General features: G+C 51.9%; 1 protein-coding gene across 2 annotated transcripts in view; it reads left to right on the top strand.

Moving 5' to 3' along the window:
- Positions 1-1456: 1456 nt before the first annotated feature.
- CCN4 (cellular communication network factor 4) overlaps positions 1457-22709 on the top strand; it is a 33728-nt gene continuing 12475 nt past the window's right edge. Inside the window, exons 1-2 of one of the 2 annotated variants that reach the window (XM_082719344.1) lie at positions 1457-1733; positions 18982-19261. In XM_082719344.1, coding sequence (XP_082575470.1) covers positions 1665-1733; positions 18982-19261 — 349 coding nt within the window. In that variant the 5' untranslated portion in view covers positions 1457-1664. The remainder of the gene's footprint in view (positions 1734-18981; positions 19262-22709) is intronic. The other variant, XM_082719345.1, reaches the window with a different exon arrangement.

The following is a 22709-nucleotide window of genomic DNA, read 5'->3' as shown; positions in this document are numbered from 1 at the left end:
ATGCTCAGTAAGTCACTGAGTTAATTCATGTAACAGAAAGTCTGGAGGTCACTGTTCCAGGTTTGGTTTAGTAACACCATAAAATCCCAAAGCCCCAGCCTCTTTTCCTCTTTCTGCTCTACCATCCTCAGCACACTGGCTTTTCATCCTCAAGTTTGTGCCTCATGTACTCAATAGGGCTGCTGCAGCTCCAGCCACCAATTCTGCACACAAGGTAAAAACAGAATGAGTAGAGAATTTTCTCCTTCTAAGGGATTCAGTCTTTTCTAAGGAGCCCCCAGCAGATCTCTCTTTATGTCTTACTGGCCAGAATGAGGACAGAGGCCAAATCAATAAATGGAAAGATCACCAGAGTCACCTCTTGAGGGGTCATGTCCATGGTCACAAACCTACATCACACTGAGAAGCCATGCATGCTCCACATCCCCTTATAGAGGCTGCAGGGAAAGAGCAGAGGGGAAGTGACTGCTCTGGGAACCACAGGGATGGGACCTTGCTGGGGTGTTAATGGGAACAGCAAGGCGGCCAGCATGGTCAAGTGTAGCCCAGGGAGAGAGGACAGAGAAGTATGCAGGGAGGTCTCAGATGCCTCACCAGGACTGGGGATTCTGCATAAATCAGTGGGTGGGCTCAGGGAGCCTATAGCCTGGAGAGATTGGTTCAGTTGGTTCAATTTTCCAGGGTTCACTCTGAGGGCTCTGGGAAGCCGTAAAGGACATAGAGAATGGGCATCAGGAGGGGAAGCTGGGAGCCAGTCCGGAGGCGGTTGCTGAGATCCCCGTGAGGGTGAGGAGGCTGGACAAGGGTAGACAGGATCCCAGAGGAGACCCCTCCCCGGTGTGGCAATGCCCAGCAGGGGCCAGGTGAGGCACCCAAAACTGACAGCGATACCAAGTGCCCAGATGTGGGGAGACAGCTGCCAGCACCCAAAGGGCCTCTTGGGCTGGTGGTAGGGAGAGGTGACGCCTGTAAATTGGCCACCACGGCTTCAGTTGGTTGTGGAGGGCTGATGAGAACCCAAGCCCCAGAGCTGAGTTCATTTGGAAATTCCTATCATTTCTAGATGGCTGCTCTCAAAGCCATCCTCCTTCGCCTGCAGCCGGGGAGAGAAGAGTGCATGATGGCAAATGAAAACCAGAAGTAGGCGCAGTCTGAAGAAATGGGAGGGAGTTCATTTCCCTCCGCTGGGAGCGCGTTCAAAGCCCCCCGCCCGCCCAGGGTAACAGTATCCCCACCTCCACCTTGCGCCCTCCCCGATTTCCCCCTCCCCACCTTTAGGAAATAGCCGGGCAGGATGACCCCAGCTCCTTCTCTGAGAATTTACTGCCCCAGTGTGAAATCATAGCCCTGTAACTTTCCCTTTAAGAGCTGTCAGAGCGGGAGAGGCTGGCCAAGCTGGGCTGGAGGTGGGGACAGAGGGAAGAAAGGGAAAAAAAAAAAAAAAAAGGAGAGAGGCAGGAAAAGTTTTTTCAGAGGAAAATGCAGGGTTTGTCCTTAACTCTGACGTCAGATCTTGCTTTAATAAAACCCCCCCAGGGCTGTGGGAAGAGGCATATCTGCCGCTCCTGATGGGCCAGGCCAGTCTCTCGGCCCAGCTCCCCGGAGAGGCGGCCGGAACCCTGGAGAGGATGCTTGGTAGATGCCTTTGCCCCTGACTTCCAGGCATGAGGTGGTTCCTGCCCTGGACGCTGGCAGCAGTGACAGCAGCAGCCGCGGGCAGCGTCCCGGCCACGGTGAGTCCTGCCGGCAGGGGCTTGCAGAGGGGTCCCAGATCCCTTTCTCCAGCTGGTTCTGCTACATGGGTGGGCCAATCAAGAGGGGCTGGAAGTGTGGGGCCAGTGAAGCCCAGGGCGGGAGGAGGAGGACTGTGCGGGGTCGGCTGATGCTGGAGGAATGCGGGGGGGGGGGGGATAAGCCCCCGGTGGGGGGACTAAGCAAACAGGTGGTCCACGCCCTTCTTTCCCCCCTGAAACTCAGAACAAAAAAGGGACACTTGTTGGAGCAGGGAGTCAGGGCCCTGGACTCCAGTCCCAGCTCTGCCCAGGTTGGCTGTGTGACCTTGGGCCAGTCACTCCTCCCCAAGCAGCACTAACTGAAGACTTTGGCAGGAGACTTGTGAAGTCTTAGGTCTGGAACTTGAGTCTCCAAATGCTAGGGATAGTACAGAGAGAGGAGTCAGAAAACACCCAGAGAGCTTGGGAAGGCTAATGCCAGCTTTCAACACAAGTGCCTCCCTTAAGCAAACATTGCCTGCGCGTGCTTTCCATCCCCAGCTGCTGGTGTCTCGGGCTGGCACAGCCCTCTACAGCTTAGGAAGCGTGTGCCTTGGGGCCCTGCACGTGACACCTGCTGTTCAGCGGATCCCGAGGTTTCTCTCTCTCTCCTCTCTCTAGCCCAGGGCACGCCAAAGGGAAAGGGGAAGGGTCTGCACCTCCAAGAGGCCAGGGGAGCAAGACGCGTGGCGGCACACAGCCAGCCTACTGGCGTGGGGATGGGGCAGACCCAGGGTGCAAAGGAGGTGGGCAGCAGGGAAGAACAGAATCCAAGACCCTACGGCCCGGGGCCAAGGCCTGCTGCCTGTAGTAGTGCCCAGAGGCAGTGAGAAGCTTTCATCACCAACTCCCCATGACGGTTTCCTTGAGGATCACTGCGCTCCACTTGTGGATGGGGGAGCTGAGGCTCAGGGGTAAAGTGACTCACCCACGGGCTCAAAGACATGGGTTCTGATTCAACCAGATCTGAGGCTGAGAGCTGGCCGCTGACCGCAGCCCTGCTGCCTCTGGACCTGGGGGTGAGGTAGGGTAGAGGTTCTTCCAAGCACCATTGTAAGATTAAGGAAGGTAGGGAGTGTATCTTGTGATTTGTTGTGAAATCCTTTGAACCTAGTGCGGTCCCCGCCCAGGGTGGGTGCCAAGCTGCGCTACAAAAAGAGGTACTGACTTCACTTTATAAAAGAAAGAAACGGAAGCTCGGGGCAAGCAAGGGACTTACCCAGGGTCTCACAAGGAGTAAGTGACCAGGGCTCCAATTTAAACCTTCCCCTGCCAAATCCCACTCTTCCTTCTAGAACTTTCCTAGCTGAGGGGAAACCGAGCCTTTCCTGCAGACTGCAGCCACCACGAGGAGCCATAGCAGCCTTTTTGGGGGGTCGCTCTGGCTGGAAGGACCAGGGGTGGATGGAGAGGCGAGACGGGTAGGGGAGCAGGAGTGTGAGGGAGTGTGAGGAAAGAAGCTGACGACAGAGCCCAGTGCCCTGGGGCCCATTACCTCCCACAGCAGGTAGTGCTGGGGAAGGGAGGGGTCCTGATCCAGGGGCCCAGCCATGGGGCCATGTAGCCAGGGAGCCAAGAGCCGGGACAGATCCTCCGGACAGCAGGCTGGAGGGGAGGCTTCTGGGAGGATATCAGGCTCCTCTCTCCTGTGTAGCCACCCCCACCCCGAGGGCATCTCTGGACCCCCAGGCCCACCCACCGCACAACAAACAGATTGAGGCACTCCCAGCAGGAGGGCTCTCGGAGCAGCCTCACGTTCGGCAAAGGCTGGGAGACAGATGTCGACCAGGGCTTTGCTTTCTGGCCAATTCCATACGTAGCTGTCCTCTGCTCACTAGTGTATAATAGGAATGCCAGTTCCCTTTGGGGCCCAGTGAGGTTTTAATGGAAAAAGGATTATAGAGGTTCATATGGAAGACAAGGTTTGTGGGAATTGCCAAGAGAACTTGAGGAAATAGCGTTCTGAGGGAAGACTTGCCCTGTTGGATAGTGAATCTGTGCCTGAAGGAGCAAGATGCCGACCCGGAAGAGAAACGCTGAGGAGGACAGGGCAGCGCGCTCAGAAACCCAGCCAGTCGACTTGAGAACGTGATATCTGTGATAAAGGTGACTACAGATTCGACCGGTTTTCCCATCTCTTTGTTCTTTTCTTCCTCCCACGTGGAGAGTGCCCTGCCCCCCACGCCCGAGAATGGGGCTACCCTTAGTGGTTGATCTCACATGCCCTGCCAGGTGCTCCAGACCTTCCTCGAATCATCCAACAGTCAAGGGCATTCATCGGACACCGCCTGAAATCCTCATCACAAAACCCTGGAGTGGATGTGATGATCCCTCTTTGTAGATGCCCAAACTGGAAGTCAGAGAGGGTCAGTTATTTGCCCAAGGTCACACAGCTGGTGATCAGCAGAGCTGACTTTGAACCTAGGTCCCGCGCTTTGCCATACGGCCGGCTGCCTTCCTGGTCCAGGTACTTGCAGAGAAATGAGAGGCACAGAGTTTCTGCCCCTACAGAGGGTATGGGCTAGAGACGGATGACAGCCACCACGCGTGGGGAAGTGAGGCAGCAGGGGCGGAGTCATCCAGGAGGGAGAGGCTGGGTGCAGGTTAGGCTGCTGGCTGTGCCAGCTTCGGCAGGACCCTTAACTACTCCGGGCCTCTCTGTCTTCTCTTGTTAATTGGGGCTCACGACCTCAGTCCTACCCAGCGCCCTGCTGGGGCTGAGGAATGACCACAGGACTGCATCAGGGAAGCTGCCCAGAAGCCTGGGGCTGGGTAAACATATTACCCCAGGTACACATTGGGTCCCTGATAGTGTGCAGAGGAGACCCACGCCCCATCTCCCCTGTGAATGTACGTGGGAATGGGCACAGGTGTGCGCGTGCACGCGTGTCTGAGATTGCAGCTTGTCTGAGTGTACAAATCGGCCTGGCGTGTGTGAATACATAAGGATGCGCATGTGGGGTATGGGACGCCCGCTCTTTTTCCGCTCCTAGGACCAACCACCGGGCGCTGCGGCCCAGGAGGCGGCCTGTCCCTTTTAAAAATGTGAGAACAGAAGTGACACATCTTCTTTACATCGCCTGTCCATAACTTTGGACCCAATCCAGCATGCAAATCTGCACCCCACCTCCACCCCGGCCCCTGCTTAGGGCCTCTCCCTGCAGCTTCGCTGCTCTGCTCACAGCGGCAGCCCCTCCCACTCGCCGCTTGTCCAGGGTGCAGGAGTGAGTGCAGCACAAGCAGGCATTTCCCACCTGGCACGGCGCTTGACAGAGCCTCAGCATCTGGAATGGGCATGGGAGCAGTGCTCCCTGGAGAACCTGATCCTGGCTAGGGGTGGAGCAGTACCTCTGGCCCGTCAGCAGACTCACCAACCCCAGCGTTTAGAAAAGGCTCCTGCCCCATGCCAACAAAGCAGCCAAATACCAGGAAGCAGCCTTTGGCTTTGTACAAGGATTTGGGCACGGGGTTCCTCCCAGAAGCCTCAGCCATCTCTCTGGGCAGCTGCACACGGGTTTCCATATGGGGGCAAGGAAAGTAAGACAGGAATGGCCCAGGTGGGGGTCCCAACGGGGGCTGGGAGCCTTGCCAACAGCAGCCAGGAAAGCAAAGCAAGGAAGGAAGTGTTGAGCAAGAACCACAGAATGCTGCGAGTGTCTGAGAGCAAGCCTTCAGCACATGGTACATTCATTCAACACCTCTGGAGCTCCCCAGGTCTCAGAAACACCGATGATAATGAAGGCGGTCACTCTGTAAATGCTCACAGTGTCCTATGCACCTGTATCTATCAGCTCACTTGAAAACCACACCCAAAAGGCAGGCAGCATCCTTCACCCGCCACCGTCCAACGTGGCCACTCATTGCGTGAGGCCACCAAGTGCCAGAAATGTGGCTCATCCCATGTGAGATGGAGAACCGCATCAGATTTCAGACTCGGTATGAGCACAAGAACATCACATGCTCACTGTAAATTTTTCTATCGGCTCCATGTTAAAACAAGAATATTTTCAATACTTTGGGTTAAACAAATAGAATGTTAAACTTCCACTAGTTTCTTACTGGTTTTCAGTGCAGCTGCTAGAAAATATAAAATTCCATATATGGTTCATCTTGTGTTTTACTAGATACTGTTGGCCTGGGAAGACGCAATTGTGCATAGATGGATTTTAACAAGTGGAGAGATAAAGATACAAAGTGCTCTAATCCCAGCACCTCCAGGGAACCAGTCTTTTTATCTGTGAAAAGATGTAATATTAGTACTTGCTTCCTTGGGTTACTGACAAGATTAAAGAATGAAACAGAGATAAAGCACAGGAACCCCCAACACATGCAAGGGGAGGTGGGGACATGATTCACATCCCAGCTTGAGAGGAAGCATTGGCCACGACAAGGGCCAGGCTTGAACAAATGAGCAGAGGTTCAGAAAGACCCCAGACAGCAGCAGGTGGGCGAGAGGAGGGGCAGACTTACCTGTGGGCGGTATAGGGCTCAGGGCTGAGTTGGTCTCTTAAAGCTCCCAAGACTTCCCCATCGTGGCTAGCTTTCCAGTACATTTTGAGGGAGTCAAGGAACATGTTTGGACTATCATATAGGAGAGAGAAATACTAATGCTGGCTGTGATGAGGAGGATGGAGCTGATTGATGGTGGTGCTGTGACGAAGGTGATGATGACGAAGTTGGGGATAATGATGGTGGTGGTGATGATGGTGATGATGGTGGTAATAATGGTAATGATGGTGGTGATGGTGGTGGTGATGATGGTGATGATGATGATGGTAACAGTGATGGTGTTGGTGATGGTGGTGGTGATGGTGGTGATGGTGTTGGTGATGGTGGTAGTGATAATGATGGTGGTGGTGATGATGGTGATGGTGGTGGTGATGATGGTGGTGGTTGGGCTAATGGTGATGATAGTGATGATGGTGGTGGTGGTGATGAAGATGGAGATGATGGTGATGGTTGTGGTGGGGTGAAGTTGGTAAAGACGACAGTGGTCTTGATGATGGTGCTGATGAATTATGATGTTTGTAGTTGAGACTTGTGACTTACAACCTTGAATCTCTTGATGCTGATAGTCCATCCACTTATGCACTCCATGGATGCTCACAGACTTGCTGTGCACTCAGCCCCTTCCTATTCTAGAGACATGGAGATAAATGGTCATTTCTGCCCTACTCTCAAAAATGGCTCGTGTGTTGGAGATAGACTTTTATGCTAGCAGAGAGGAGCATGTTGAGGAATCCAAAAGGAAGCTCAGAGGGCTTCAGGAGAAAAACACCAAGTCTGGGGCTCTGAACCTGATTTCCTGGGGAGACACCCCAGGTACATGCACATTAACTGGCACCTTGGTGATTCTTAACACACACCTGAATTCAAAAATCACTCCTGTCTCTCCTCTAGCCTTGACGTTTTGCTCATCTGCCAAATGTCTTCCTGCACTTCTCTGTGAAAGGGGGAGGTGGAGGAGGAAGGAGAGACAGACTTGGAGAAGGAACTGTGCCTCTCAAAGCATGAATAATGGACATTCCAGGGGATGTGGTATTATCTGTGCCCACCCACCCCAAGGCCCTCAGCCTGGAGGGAAGTCCAGGCTTGGGACATCGACTATGGGACTGCTAAGGCCCAGTAGGGGTGGGCAGGGGGAGTGAGAGGAAATGAGAGTCGGAGCCCAAAGAAGAGGAAGGGACGGGTCCAGGCTTGCCCTTCTGGGAATCCTGCATTTAGCCTTGGAGGTGAGAGAAGAGGCGTGTTCTATGAGCCTGCCTAGGTCAGGGTGGGTCTGGGGGGAAAGGGTGGAGGAATATTCTGAGAGAACAAGGATGTGTCACTCTGTCATTGGGGCAGGTGGTGGACTGGCCTGGTTGCTCGCCTTCTCAGTCCTTGTTATCTGGTTTTAAAACTGAGGAGACTGGACTTAACTCCTAAGCTTGCTTCCAGCTGGAGCCACCAGAGTCCTGAGGTCCATTCACAGATTCACTGGGCGGCCGCTCCTCACACCAGGAACAGAGATCATGGGCTGGGATTCTCATGCTGTTGCTGCAGGTCAGGACACTGAAAAGGGTGTCCCATGCTCTGGGATGACCCTCCAGACATGCCTCTTCCCCTTAAGGTGTCCAAAGATGATTTCCTGTGTGCCTACATCTCGTCTTTCAACCCTCAGAGTGTATCGCTCGTCTCATAAAGCCATAAAGCACACCCCCGGCTTAATCTCCATAGGATTCCACCCCGGTCGGGCCCAGTCCTGAGGATCCCCAAGTACTCCCTACAAAAAGCCATCCCAGGCTCCCCAGGCCTACTGAGTCAGGCTGGGCAGGGATCCAGGACTCCAGAGGTTTAACGCTTCCCACCACGGATGAACCTTGATGCCTTGAAAGTTCAGGAGGCACCCTGGTGGGGAACAGTGCCCTTGGAGGACTTCAGTCCCCAGCTGCCTCCCCATGTCGGTGAGGAAGTCTCCATCCCCAGCCGCCTCCCCATGTCGGTGAGGAAGTCTCCATCTGCCCCTAAGGCCAGCCTTGTCTTCAGGTCCTCCACTCCTCCCCGCTGCCAGTGGGAGCACTGTGACCTTCAGCTGCCCCTCCTTCTGGGCCCTCCAGGGGTTTCCTCTGACCTCGAGGCTCAAGTGCACACACGGACATTGGAGGGAAGAGAGTGAACTCTGCCAACAGAATGATCGAGAGTAAACCATGGAGTCTGAATTTAGAAAGGGGCTCATCTTGAGCCCCTCACTTAGCTTTTTTAAGTCTCAGGACACCTCTGTGTCCTGTGACACAGGGATCTGGTCCTGAATGTCACTGTGCCAGGGGATGAGCTGGGTCGAACACAGAGCCTAAAGCAGGTGGGCGTGCCCTGAACACCGCTGTCCTCCCCACTGTGAGTCTGGCCAAGCCTGCATCCTCATCCTCTGGGACTGCCTTCGTTCACCTTCTTCCCTACGTCAAGGACAATTGTCCCAAATACACAAGCGTCCTCTCTCCTGGTCACAGGCCCCTTTTGTTCCTTCTGTCTGAAATGTTTTCCCTCTCTTCTCTGTTGCTGAAATTGATGCTGTTGGAACTGACACCCTCTAGGATGTTCCCTTTGGTTCCCTTGCAGGTGGAGCAGGCAGTGGGCACCCATGGGTCCTTGTTCTCGCCCACGTAGAAGGAAACATGTCACTGTGTCGGAGCCCTCTGCTGGCCCCACCCCCATGCATGAGCCATCCGCCCTCAGGCCCCTACCTCCAGCAAGGATACACACCGGTGACCTTGGCACAAGCTGTGCCCCACTCCCCTGGCCTTGAGCACACTTTCCCCTTCTGGACCTGACACTTCCTGGTGGACAACAGTGTGGTTGAATATTAGAAGTGCTCAATACGTACTCGTTGGTTGGTCAGTTGAATGATTGAATGAATGAATGAATGAATGAATAAACAAAGCCAGAAAGGCTGGGCAGGATGGGTATAGAGGGGAAGGGAGGGAGGGAAGCTATGGCACTGACCTTTACGGTAGAGGCTTTGCGCTGGGGAAGGGGACAGGGGAATCTGACAAGGCCTGGGCCTGAATGCTAAGAGGGCTGAACGGGGAACAGGAACGTATGGACTGACTTCCTGAGCTCAGAACAAGGAATCCAAAGGCGTGGTCCTAGTCAGGCTCTGACTTAGTCTCTGAGCCCCTGTTTCTCCATCTGAAATGCAGACAAGAAACCTGGGCTGCCTGTGCTGGACGGTGTGCTGGTTGAGGGCAGGCGGCGGCACACGGCCCGGGGCGAGAGCCAGCTCTGCCATTTCTCAGCGCAGCATCAGCTTGTCATTCATAAAATGGACTTTAAAAGCCCGGCTGATGTCTGCATTGGACCCGATCCAGGATGGGGGAAAGGAGCTGAGGTCAGGGTCTGGATGCTGGAGGGAGGAACCACCTTTATCAGAGGCCCAGCTCCGCCAGCCAAGAGTGCTGGAAGGTGCCAGAAGATTGCCTCACCTAAGCCTGCCCTGCGGGGGAGCAAAGGGTGGTCCAAGGCCACAAATCTCAGGCTGGGGGCTGGAGCCCAGGGCCTCCCATCGAGGGCAATTTTTTCCACCCTTGTTGCTATCGGCTATTGCTCCTGGACAGCCCTGTCCCTGGTCACCTCATGGCCACTGCCATTTCTAGACCTAGGACAGGGAATCCCCCCAGTTCCTTTGGGTGAATTGCAGGAACTGGACATTGGGCAAGAGAAGGGTCGCTTAGAGGCCACTGGAAGATTATGAGATCCAGAGTCTGAAGACCAGAGTGTGTAATTTTCCTGCTGCATGTTAACCTCTGTGGACCTCGGTTTCCCCATCTGTCAAATTGAGACCATGAGGGCTGACCTCCCAGGGCTGTTTTGATCATCACCGGCACAATGGGTTGGCTACATCATGAAAGACTATTTTCCCCAGGGATGCACATATCCCGGGTGTGGCTCTTAAGGTCCTCTGACCATGGCGCCAGCCTACCTTCTCCGTGTCCCTGAACCCTAAGCCCCAACCTTGACCACAGGTCATTCCCGCGCCACACTGCATCACTGCTACCAGCACACCCTGCTCCTTCTGTTTCTCTCTCTGCCCTTCTGGTCAGTTCTCAGTTATCCTTCAGGACACAGTGCACGGGACGCCTCCTCCAAGAAGCACTCCCTGTTCCTATGCCCTCACCCCTTACCGTCATATCTTGCTCTCAAAGCCCTTTTTTAGACTCTGCTGAGACAGCACGTGGTGTGGCCATTGGAGTTAAAATCCCACCCCTGCCATTTGTGGGTGGCCTTGGGTAGATTATCTGACTGTTCTGGGGCTCGGTTTATGCATCTGTACATTGGGAAAGATGGTTGCAAAAGCCACACGCCGCCTGGGGGTGTCATGAGTTATACAGAATGAAAATGATTAGGAGGCACAAAAGGCAACATGCAGAACCCAATGTAGGCCTGGCATTGATCTTGATTCAGAGAAACCATCCCATTAAGAAATAAAAAAAGAAATCTTGGAGATACATCCATGAAATTTGAATAAGGACTAAGGTGTAGGTACTAACCAGAGAAAATCACTACACTGTAACTGATTTTATTGGTGTGACCATTCTATGGGGGTTACATTTTTTAAAAATTTCTCGTACTTTCATGCACCCTCAAGAATCTCAGGTAAAATCATGCGGTGTCTGGGACTCGTTTTGAAATCCTCAGGGAAGGAACCCTTGTGAGTAGCCAGGAGTGACAGATCAAGAAAGATCCACACAGCTGATGCTGGTGAAGGGTACGAGAGGTTGTATTATTCTCCCGACTTTGGCGCGTAGCCACACCCGTCTCTAACAAAGAGTGACGAGCAAACGCTGCCTATGAAAGATGGAACCGTAAATAGCCTAGGCTTTGTGAGCTAGAAGGTCTCTGAGGAATATTCTTTGTTTTGGTTGTTTTTCACAAATTTTTTTGAAAATGGGAAATCCATCCTCCCCCTTGCAAAATGCAGTGGGCCAGATGTGGTTGATGGGCTGCAATTTCCAATCCTTGTTCTGGACGCAGTTACCCCCTTTAGAGTCCTGTCTCCTCGGAAGGCGGGGTGCTTCTTGAGGCTTCGTACTGGGAACCTAGGAGATGCTTCATGTGCTTGGTGAATGAATGAATGAATGAATGAATGAACGAACGAATGAACGGACACACCAGGGCTTGTTATTTGGAAAGAAGTCTGGCTTCCTGAGCCTTCACCCCTGTCCTATAAAGTTGAGTCCCCCACCCCTTCCAGAAGCTCACAAGACTGCATGTTTATAAAACCAATTAACAGAAAAATCCCCAAAACTCTTCCACACCCTGTGACCTGCAGCCTGGCCAATACTGAGTCATCTGCGGGGCGTTCAGTTTCTGCGTGGGAGCCAGAGCCGCGCATGCAAGGGTACGGGCAGTGCTGGGTCCTCCCCTCACTCAGGCGTGGTGGCATTAGGGGTGGGGAACTAAGATCTTTCCGAGACACTGCCCACCTGAAGCCAGCCCCACCAGGAACATGGCTTATAGACTCCTAGGGGTGCTTTCCTACAAGGAGCTCGGGAAATAGGGGTCCACCGGCTTACAGTGTGACTGCTCCTGTCCCTACCGGACGTGAGAACAAAGTGGTAGAGAAGGCAGGTGGGCCGTGGGGGTCCCCACACCTCTGCGCCCAGGCCAGAGGGGGTCACAGTCTTCCACTGCTCCCAGGGCCCTCTTTTCTGTAAAGAGGTGAACAGAAACTGCTTCCAGGCAGGGCAAGCCTTTCCTGAGGTCCCCAGATCACAGCGGGGAGCTGCTTAGACCATTTCTGTCTAAAGGCTGCCCCCTTGTGGAGCATCTCGTTGCGGCCTCCCAAAAGCAGAGAAGCCAGGCTCCAGGACCATCCGGATCCTCCGGGAACTGAGCCTTCCCTCACCACCCCCAGCCACGCACCTTCCTGGGCACTGAGGAGGCAATGACAGCCCTGCCTTGAAAACCCTCTGGTGAGAGGTTCCCATCTCCTCTCCTGGGGTCCTTGGCAACTTGGGCTCAACCCCATTAGAACCCTCACCACCGGTGGGGTAGTCTTGATGCTGTACCCTTTCCTCTCCCACGAGAGCTCCTGCCCCCCATGAGCTACACACACACACACTCAGAAGACGATCGTGTCCATCTCTGTCATCCAGCAGAACATTTCAGTCCCCTGGGTGCCCCACCCCATCCCAGCCGGCTTCCTACTTTCTGCTCCCTTGCCTGGTGACATGTGTTCTTGGAGAATGGATAATGCAAGTCCAACTGTAGATTCACTTGTTCTCCGGTCCATTTTCAGAGGCTGGAAAACACCATAAAATCCACAGTTACTGCTCTTGGTTAAACAGCATCTCCAAGCTCCATTTGTAACATTTCCTACAGAGGCTTTAACTTTTTTGCCCCCAATTTTCATTTGCTTAAATTTGTCCAGTTAAGTTCCATCGAAGGGATCAACTCCTTTCTTTAACCCCGCCTCGTGGTCGCCCTCCCTGTCCAGAGGGGTAAGTGTCTGATACTGTCTTAATCCATCAGGCAGCTGGAACCACAGACCGGGGGACTTAGGAACCACAGAAATGTGTCCTCACAATTCCGTAGCCTGGAAGACCAAGTTCAAGGTGGCCACGTGGCCATGTTCTGATAAGGACCCTTTTCCTGGGCCATAGCTGGTGTCTTGTCACTATGCCCTCATGCAGAGGAAGGGGCGGGGGGGGGGGGCTCTGTAAGGACAGTGAGCCTTCTGGGTCTGCTGCTCCAACCCCATCCCCCACAGGTCCTGCCCCGCTGCCGATGTTCAATAAATACTCTGCAGAAAAGAAACCATGGGCTTCACATTCTCTTCCAAATGGGCAGGTTGGTCAGAGAGGAGTTTAAGACACCCCAAGCTGGAATCCTCCCGGACCCTTGAGAACAAGGCTGGTCCTAAGCCCTTCCCTACTCCTCGCTTGGCAGCAGACTCCCGCTTCTGTTCTCTCCAGCCTGCTCAACCCCAGGACCATAGCTCAAAACAATTTATGCAGGAAACAGGGCTCTTGGCTGCTGGGCCTCCGTTTTGGCCGTGACACGAACACCTGAGGTCTCCTCATGTCACGAAATGCGATCCTGAAGGGACGGACACGTCACACAAGGATCCCCACAGCCTCTCCTGGAGCTCCCAGCCTCTGGATATTTGCTGTGATGGGAGTGCGTTCCCAGGGACCACAGGAGCGCCGTCTTTCCTGGGAGGGTGACCACAAACGGCAGAAGAGTGAGGGGTTCAAGATCTTTGGACAAGGCAGACTTTTGCTGCATCCTGTCTGTGTCCCCCACCCCCCAACCGTGACTAGCTGTGTGGCTTCAGACCATCACTCAACCCCCCTGAGCCATTTCTTCTGCTCTGGGAAAATGAGTAGGTCTGTCTTGTGTTTTGTTGGGGGCACTGTATAAGATGGCATAAAATGCTTCCCCATATACAGTTGGCTAAGCGTCCAACTCTCTCTCTTTTTTATTTTATTTTATTTTTTATTTTACAGAAAGCATGTGTATATAGGCAGGGGGAGCTGCAGAGGGAGAAGGGAGAAGCAGGCTCCCCACAGAGCAGAGAGCCCTATGCAAGGCTCAATCCCAGGTCTCTGGGATCATGACCTGAGCAGAAGGCAGATGCTTAACCAACTGAGCCATCTAGGCTCAGTCCCAAGTGTCTGATTCTTGAGTTTGGCTCAGGTCATGACCTCAGCATCATGAGATCGGGTTCGTGCTGAGCTGAGCTGAGCATGGAGCCTGCTTGACATTCTTTCTCTCTCTCCCTCTGCCCTTCCCCCCACTTGCTGTCTCTCTCTTTCCCTCTCAAAAAATAAAGAAAAAAAATTTTTTTAAAGTTCCCCATATACAACAAACACTGGTAGATATTAGCTATGATGTAAGGGCCTGTGTGTCTGCACACATAGGGAAATGGATGGCATATGGTTTCTGCCCTCAAGGGAGGACAGCATCAGGGGGAAAATGTACATTGACTCATTCATTCTATTCGCAGATGCTTGTTGACACCTACTATGTAACAGGGTTTGTGAGACCTGAAACTCCTCTGCAGCCCCCAGCCCAGATGATGCTACTTCTTGATTACCTCCACTGATGATGTGCTCACTACCTTACCACTGATTTCTTCCATTAGAAAATTCTCCTTCATGTACAGTGGTGGGAAAAGCATGAAGTCAGCATATTTGAGTTTAATCCCAAATTCTGTCACTTACTACCTGTTGACCATGAACAAGTCACTTTGCTGATCTGTACACTGGAGCTCAGGATACCAACCACTGTGGGGGAAGACAAAAGAATAGCCACAGGAACTGAAATCTAGCTCAAGACTGGCCCTTAGTGGTCACCAGAGCTAAGGTCTGCATGGAACTGTAGATGGACTGGCTAGGACAGTTGGAAGCCATAGCCATGATCTCATTTGGTGCTTGCTCCCAGAACCTTGGTGGGCGTATCTAGCAGGAACAGCAGAGAAAACCAAGGCTCAGAAAGTGAACTCCCAGAGTTGCTTGGACAGTACGTTGCAAAGACTAGGCTTGACACAGGGTGATGTTTCTAAAACACAAATCTGTCCTGATTCTTCTGCTAAAATCCTTCAACAAAGGATGACGGCAGAATCCAGCCAAAAGCCCGAGACCTTAGCCAGGCATTCAGGGCCCTCCTTGATCTATTTGACAATGACCTCATTGTGATCTAGTCCAGCCTGCATCTCCTTGTATGTCTTGTCTGCCCCAGCTCCCTGCAATTCTCCCCCATCCCAGACGCACGCCCTGCACATGGCCTTTGTGTCTGCTGCAACGTTCCCGCTTGCCCTTCGCTATTCTTCCCACACCCCATCCCCACCCCCCAAAACGCCCCCTCTAGTCCCAGCAGACATGGCCAACCCTCCTAAGTGCTCACACAGGCAGGTCAGCTTTGTCTCCCAGTGGTATCCCCCACTGTCTGCCCAGCACTGAGTGCCACAGTTGGACAAAGGGAGAGCTGACCAGAGGTGTGTTGGTGACCCAGCGAATAAAAGGGGTGGGCAGGGGTGTGTGGTGCCATCATTATAGCTTCTATCACACTGAATTACAGTTACTGTGCTCACGTCTCTGGGCCTCCGGGGGTGGTCGACTAGGAAGCAGATGGGTTGTGTCCCATGCAGCCTTGCTTCCTTCAAGCCTTGCACAAATCCAGGCACATGGTTGGTGTTCATTAAGCATATGTCCACAGAATGCATGAAAGAGTCGAGCACATTTCCCCAACGAAACTGTCTACTCTTGAGGGCAGGAAGCACATGGTACCCCTCGGCTTCCCTGTGTGCACACACAGAGAAAATTCATCATCAGGAAGAATCCTCAGTCACATCCTTTGTGGTGTCAAGGCTGGACAAGACAGCAAGGATTCAAGGGTCTCACATCAAACCCAGGAGTTCTCAGTCCCCCCCACCCATGCTCTCCCCACTACCTTCTTCCCTGGACAGAGGTCAGGAAGGTTTCCCACCAGCAGATGGCGCCAACAGCTAGAGCAGGGCTAAGCGGAAGGCCCAGAGCCCATCCCTCAATGTCCCAGCTCCCCTAAGCTGCTTCCCCTAAGATTGTGTGCTCTAGGGCTCAGGCAGGTATTGGAAAGGAGGTTTCCTTCTGGGGACCTTTAACTTGGAGACCCCGGGATAGGCGGCGGCCATGTGGAGAGGGGTATCTGCCAGATGACAGCCCATCCCAGCTCAGTTCAAAGGACCTAACCTGCTAGTCTTCTGCATACACAGGGCTGCACCCCCTCCCCATAGCTCCCGGAGGGGGACATTATTGTGGCTGGATCACAGATGGGGATGTCAAAGCCCAGAAAGGTTAGGAAGCTTGTCCGTGGCCACACAGAAGGAACACACTCAGGTCCCATGTTCTTTTTTAGACACTCAAATGTAATCCAAGCTGAGAGGCAAGGTTCCAGGACTGGAGGTCCTGAGTATGAAAGGATGCCAAAGCCCCTTGTAATCAACAATCCCCCATGGCCCATTCCTCTAGGCAACACTTCCACAGTCCTGCCGTGGGCCATGGGCCATGTTTCACAGACAGCAGTAAGGCCTTTACAGTTCACTATCTAGTGGGAAGGGACCCCCTCTAACACCACCTGGGGAAGGCATGGAAGGCTTCCTGGAGGAAAAGGCTTTTTAAAATTTCCTCTGCCAAGAGTATATATATATATTATGGGCCTGAGGACTGGTCAGAGACAGTTCATGGGTGCTTACGAACCTCTGAGCCTTCTAGTGTCACAGAATGATGAGGAAAATTCTCTCCACAGATTCAAAAAGAGAGGGGTGTGTGTGTGTGTGTGTGTGTGTGTGTGTACGCGTGTGCACAGGCGTGTGCACATCTGGCTGGTTTATTAATGAGGGGGTTTGAGGTTTTGTTGTGTCTTGTTGCATTTCTAAGGAATAGCAGGGCCAGGGAAGTGGATGGCCTGGTGAATGGGAACCCGCACTGCTGACCTCCAAGAGTTCTTGGACCCCGGCCAGCAAGGCCTTGCCAAGCCACATCACCCATGGAGGATGGAAGTGGCCGCAGGCATGATTCTCCTGGCTGTCCTGCGTCTCTGTCTCTGGCCAAGCAGAGAAGCCCCCAGTAAAGAGAAGATAATGAGGGAAGGAAGGGACAGGTTCCAAGGCATCTAGAGAAATGGGTGGCAGACAGCCCCAGCCTCCCTACGGCGCCTTGCTGTGGGCCAGGTCCCCTGTGGAGGGCCCCGCTCTGCCCTCCTCCCCATGGGCTGGCTTAGTCACCCGAACACATGCAAGTCTGACTACCAAGTGTGGTCAGCAGGCCAGGAGCGTGCTCTCCGCGGGAGGCCCGTAAGGTGGGGCCTGAGTGCCACTGCCCCGGTGAAGGGAAGCAGGAAGAACATTCTGGTCACAGGGAACTCAGGGCTGAGGTCCTGCGGTGGGAAAGGAGTGGGCACCACTGAGCCCTGAAACCAAGCCCAGAGGTGACAGAAGCCTCAAATCAAGGTTTGCCAGTTGGATTTTCAAAAGTTCAATCAATATTTACAGAGAAAAGGTGTACATGCCCGTGAGTCCAACCTCTCGACCTAAATCATCGCTCCTGGCCAAGTGTGCAAGGGTGGGCTTCACTCCCCTGGACAGAGCGACTCCTGCCCTCGCCTTCAGGGAGCTCCTGGGGCTCCCCATGGGACACCCGGCACTCTGCGTACAGCTTTGCGCTCTAATAAACCACCTCTCGTGTCCATCTCTCCCAAAAGCTGTGAATTCTCCAAACTGCGAGAATTTTTAAATTCATCTTCAAACATCTAAAGCTCTCGAGAGGCTATGGGCTAGCCCAGCACACATCTGCTGTGCAACTCTAAGAACCCAGAGGGCAAAGGGTGTAGAAACGAGAGTTACAAGAGTCGTTTGTGCCTCGGTCCTGACGCACTCTGTGTCACTCTGGCCGTGTCCCTCCGCCTCTCTGGGTCTCGGTTTCCTCCTCGGGAAAAGGGAAGAAGAATCTGTATATGTCAGCATGTGTCATTCCAAGGATGGAAGGCAGATCTCTAAGCTCCATTGAGCGGGGTTTCTTGGGTTTAAGGTAGGGGTGGGGAGGGTGCTGTGGCTCCACCTTGGCCGCTTGCAGAAACCCTGGTCGCTACCCCTGCGGACCTTGGAATTCCGGAGCACATCTGAGAAGCCCTGGATGGGGTGCTCTCCGGCAGGGACCACACTGGCCTGGGAAGGAGAGAATGGCTGGGACCCGGCTGTACACTCTGTCCTCAGACAAGTCCCTTTCTCCTCGGGCCTCTGCTTCCTCCAGTGTAAAGAGCAAGGGGCAGGATAGGGGTCAGGGCAGCACCCAGAGGGCATGGGAAGGTGACCAGCTCCCAGAGATACAGGCAGCTTGAACCTCCTAAACTCAAAGATACCCCAGAGCAGCCTTGCATTCTGTCTACTCGTTCTTCCCGGCAGGGACGGCTCTGTGGGCCTATCTCCCCTCCTCCCAGCTTCCCAGTGTTGCGTCCATCGTATTTTCAGGCTGATGGCAAACCTGGGGGATGGGAATGGGGCCATGGGACGTGCGTGGGCTGGGGGACTCCTGTCTGCAGACCTGGCACAAGCAATAGGGGCCGAACTCCCCTCTAGAGGGGCTGAGAGGGCCAGCCGCAGGGGTCATTGGTTGCCGCCCACCCATAGCCTTTAATGGGGCTCAGAGGGGAACTAACTATAATAATAATAGGTCACCTGGCTAAAACCTGCTGTCAAGTATGAGTCACCTGCTCTACAAGCTCCTAGGACACACAGTGGCATCAAGAAGGTGGCTCCTTGGGCTGTGGAGGAAAGGCAGTGGGTACAGAACAGGTCACAGTGTGGCTCATGAGAAGGCATTTGCTGCTCAAAGCCTCAACTCCCTCATCTGTGAAATGAGACCAACCTGACACCCACCCAGGTTGTGGGATGCTTGGGAATGGAAGGAAACACACATGAGGCTTAGCGTGGCCAGAGTTCTGACATAAAATCGGGGCCCCACAACCTCCAGTAGGGGGACTGGGGGAAATTGGCTTGACTTCTCCAACCTCCTGGCTCTTTGCTCCTATTTGTTTTACGGAAGAGAAAGGAGATTTCTGGCTATTAAAAACATGGTAGAAGAAACATAATTGTATATAAACCTTTTAACACCAGGAAGATGAGAAGGTGATTGCTGGCCCTTTGGGCTTTGATACCCCTGCCTGGCAGCCCTTTATCTCTGCTGTTCCCCCACAGGCCTTCTCTCCAGGCTCCACAGCCATGGCTTTCACCCCAGTGCCACTGGAGGACACAGCTTCACGCCCCCAATTCTGCAAATGGCCGTGTGAGTGCCCACCGTCACCCCCTCGCTGCCCGCTGGGGGTCAGCCTCATCACAGATGGTTGTGAATGCTGTAAAATGTGTGCTCAGCAGCTTGGGGACAACTGCACAGAGGCAGCCATCTGTGACCCCCACCGGGGCCTCTACTGTGATTACAGTGGGGACCGCCCGAGGTACGCAATAGGAGTGTGTGCACGTAAGTGAGATCCTCCCTACCTTCTGGCCAGCCTCCAGCACCCCAGCTCTATCCTCCCCTGTAGCCCGTCCCCTGGCCAGTCTCCTGTCCCCCTCCTACTGCAGTCCATCATGAGAGGTCAGAAGTTGTGCCCTTCCCGAAGAGGGAGGGATGCCTGCATTCCTCTTGTCTCCAGAGCCTGGCTTCCCACTCTCTTCTTGGTCCTGGAGGTACATCCATGGCTGACTCAGGAAAAGGGAGCCACCAGGAAAGACCTAAGCATGGTTTCATTCTCTTTTGGTTTTCATTTCTTCTGGTATTTATTACCATATAATGCATGTCTTCTGTTATAACTCAATTGGCTTAAAAAAACAATTTTAGATAACATATCAATGTTCGCATATGACACCTGATGACTTAACTCCTCAATACCACCTGACACATTGCCTATCTTTCAGTATTATTTTCATAATTTTTGGTTATACAGGAATCAGTATTTATAATATTATGAATATGTAAATAATGTTGCTGAAGTATGAGGTATTGTATTTGTTTGAATTTTCTTTCTCTTTATTTTTTAAATATTTTAATAATTTTTAAGTTTGTTTATAAACATATAATGTATTATTAGCCCCAGGGGTACAGGTCTGTGAATCGCCAGATTTACACACTTTATAGCACTCACCATAGCACATACCCTTCCCAATGTCTATAACCTCTACCCCCTCCACCCCTCGGAAACCCTCAGTTTGTTTTGTGAGATTAAGAGTCTCTTATGGTTTGTCTCCCTCCCGATCCCATCTTGTTTCATTTATTCTTTTCCTACCCCCCAAACCCCTCACGTTGCATCTCCACTTCCTCATGAAGCTTTTTGTTTTTCCTGGGGTTCTAATTGCTTTTGTTTTTTCTTTACTCTTGCTCTTTAGAATATCCTCATGCTGGGGGAACAAGTGTTGCTGCTGTTTGTTTGCTCTTCAAGTGCTCTATCATGTCGTTGTTTGTTCCAAGAGACTTCCTTCAGGGACTTTTGGATCTCCTGCTTCTATCTGGAATGCTAGTCACTTAGCTTGAATCGTCTAAGCATTTATCCAAAATACATGACCCAGCATGATAAAGAGAGGTAACTAGGCATCATGACACAATAGCTTAACTTCTGGAAAAACACACAAAGCCTCATAAACCCAAGAATGCCTTTCTTCCCTTAGTGCTGAGTCAAGACTTCTCCTTAACTATGACTCCATATGCACCCAATTATATGTTCACACATAGCATAGTCTCTCTTCCTCAGGTAACCTATCATATATCCTGAGGTAGGCGGTTGCTGAAGGTTATAACCATAATTTCAAGTCAGACAATCCTGCCTGTTTACAGTTAATTAAATGCACTTTCTGCTCTTTTATCATTGATTCATGCTTCAACTTTCATACAAAGTCATCTGTCTTTAGCTTTCCAAGTAACCACGCTTGACCCTCCCATTCCTTACTTTTCCCCTTTCATTCAGACTCACTATTAGCCCCACACAACAGTGTGCTCAGACAGAACGTGCACCACTGCTGCACACAATCATCTGATGTGTTGGTGGAAAATGTTATCCTGGAGCCCAACCCCTGACTAACCGAATAAAATTCTCTAGAAGTGAAGATGGGCACCTACACCTTTAACGGGATGCCCAGATGATTCTCATTTACACACAAGTTTGAGACTAACTGCTTATACATATAGAAAGTCATATAGTCTCTCCTCATCCCCAGGTGAAGAAATCTGGCTGAGACTTCCTATACTCAAATCCCTTTGTTATCGGAGATTGTTTCATCACTTCTTTCCCTCTTTACAGCTGTTATTCAAGGTCATTAAAAAGGTAACTAAGTTCACTGTGATCCTACTGATCTCTAAAGCTATACTGATGTCTGATTATGTGCCTGGCACCATGTCTTCATAGACATTCTCTCATGGACCCAGAGATTGTGCAGGCCTTGGAACTGCCTCTCGCACCTGCCCTTCTCCACCAGACGCTTGGAGAACCACCTTCCCAATCCATCCATAACATGTATCTCCTTGTATCTTGGGTTTTGCTTTCCCTCACTATAGCCTCTGAGCTTCACCTCACCATGAGCCCCCATGTATTTCCTTTCCTTTTACCTGGAAAGAGAACTGGTCCACAGGTTTTAATAGGTATTAGACTTGCCAATGGTTCCATGGTCATATAAGTTTGCAGACAGTGTAATAAACAAATTTACCCAATTTCTGAGAGGTTTAAAATGTTCACATCCACTGCAAAATTCTAAAATTGGGAGATATAAGAAGCCCTTGTTTTTGAAACTTATTTGCACAGGGAATTGTTTTGTCCAGGTAGATTTTTACCACTCATCCACCCCACCACACATGTGCACACTCACAGATACACACATCACATGCCTGTATGTGTTTACACATACACACAAACACACAACTCGCTAGTGTTCTATGAAACATCTTCCTAGATATTGGCGATCACGGTGTCTGAGTTCACGAGACCCTAAGGCAAGACGGAGGAGCAGGCAGGGTCTGAGGGGGAAAGAGAAAGAAGAGTCCCACAGATAATCTTGTGGCAAATGGTTAACTCAACCACTGGACGGTCCCCAAGACAGGTTAAACCTGTCCTTGGAGCTGTGCATGTAACTAGGCTGAGAAAAGACAGGTCGTAAGAATGAGCAGTCACAACACCAACACAGGTAACTCAGAGAAAGGTGAATCATGGCAACTTGGTGAACGCAAGCTGTGGTTACCAGGGGTCCCTGCTCCTGGCCACCAGACACTGTGGCCAGGCAGAAAAGTGAGCTTGGTCTTGTCTAGTCTACTCAATTTTCAAGAGAATCCAAAAGTTCAGATTTGTGTATGTTTTGTAAATGTTGGCAACATGTTAAAAAAAAAAATTTTTTTTCCCCCAAAACATTCTGTGGGCCAAACTAAATACTTCTATGGGCAAAGAGTGACCTCTGAATAACACTCTTTGGCTATTTTTGTTGTACAAACATTACTCTGCATTTAATACAGCTGGGCCAGGCCTGAAAGCAGTGTGGTTTGCTGAAAGGATCATGCAGTTTACAGGCAGACAGAACTGGGTTTTGAATCCTGGCTACGTGACCTTGGGCACATCATGTAAGAAGCTCGATCAAACCAACCTCATGCAATTGTTGAGAATAAACAAGGGATTGCATTAAAACCTCAGATGTGACCCGCTGTTCTGGGTCATTGTTTTACTTGCTTTGTTTTAACCTTCCCTTGTAAAAAATTATCTCACCTTTGTCCATGGTCATCCTTAGAGGAGGAGGCAGTCTCCTTCCAGAGCAAAGGAGTAGACAGCTCATGCATGGTCTTTAGAGACAGACAATCTAAGTTCAAATCCCAGCGCCATAACTGATATGGTGACCTTGGGCAAGCTACTTAACCATTTAAGTGTTAGTTTTGTCATCAAGGAAATGTGACAAAT

Source organism: Mustela nivalis (assembly GCF_964662115.1).
Source record: "Mustela nivalis genome assembly, chromosome: 2".
Lineage (NCBI taxonomy): Eukaryota > Metazoa > Chordata > Mammalia > Carnivora > Mustelidae > Mustela > Mustela nivalis.
The sequence above is the reverse complement of the archived record's forward strand: the minus strand, read 5'-3'. Positions and strand labels throughout refer to the sequence as shown.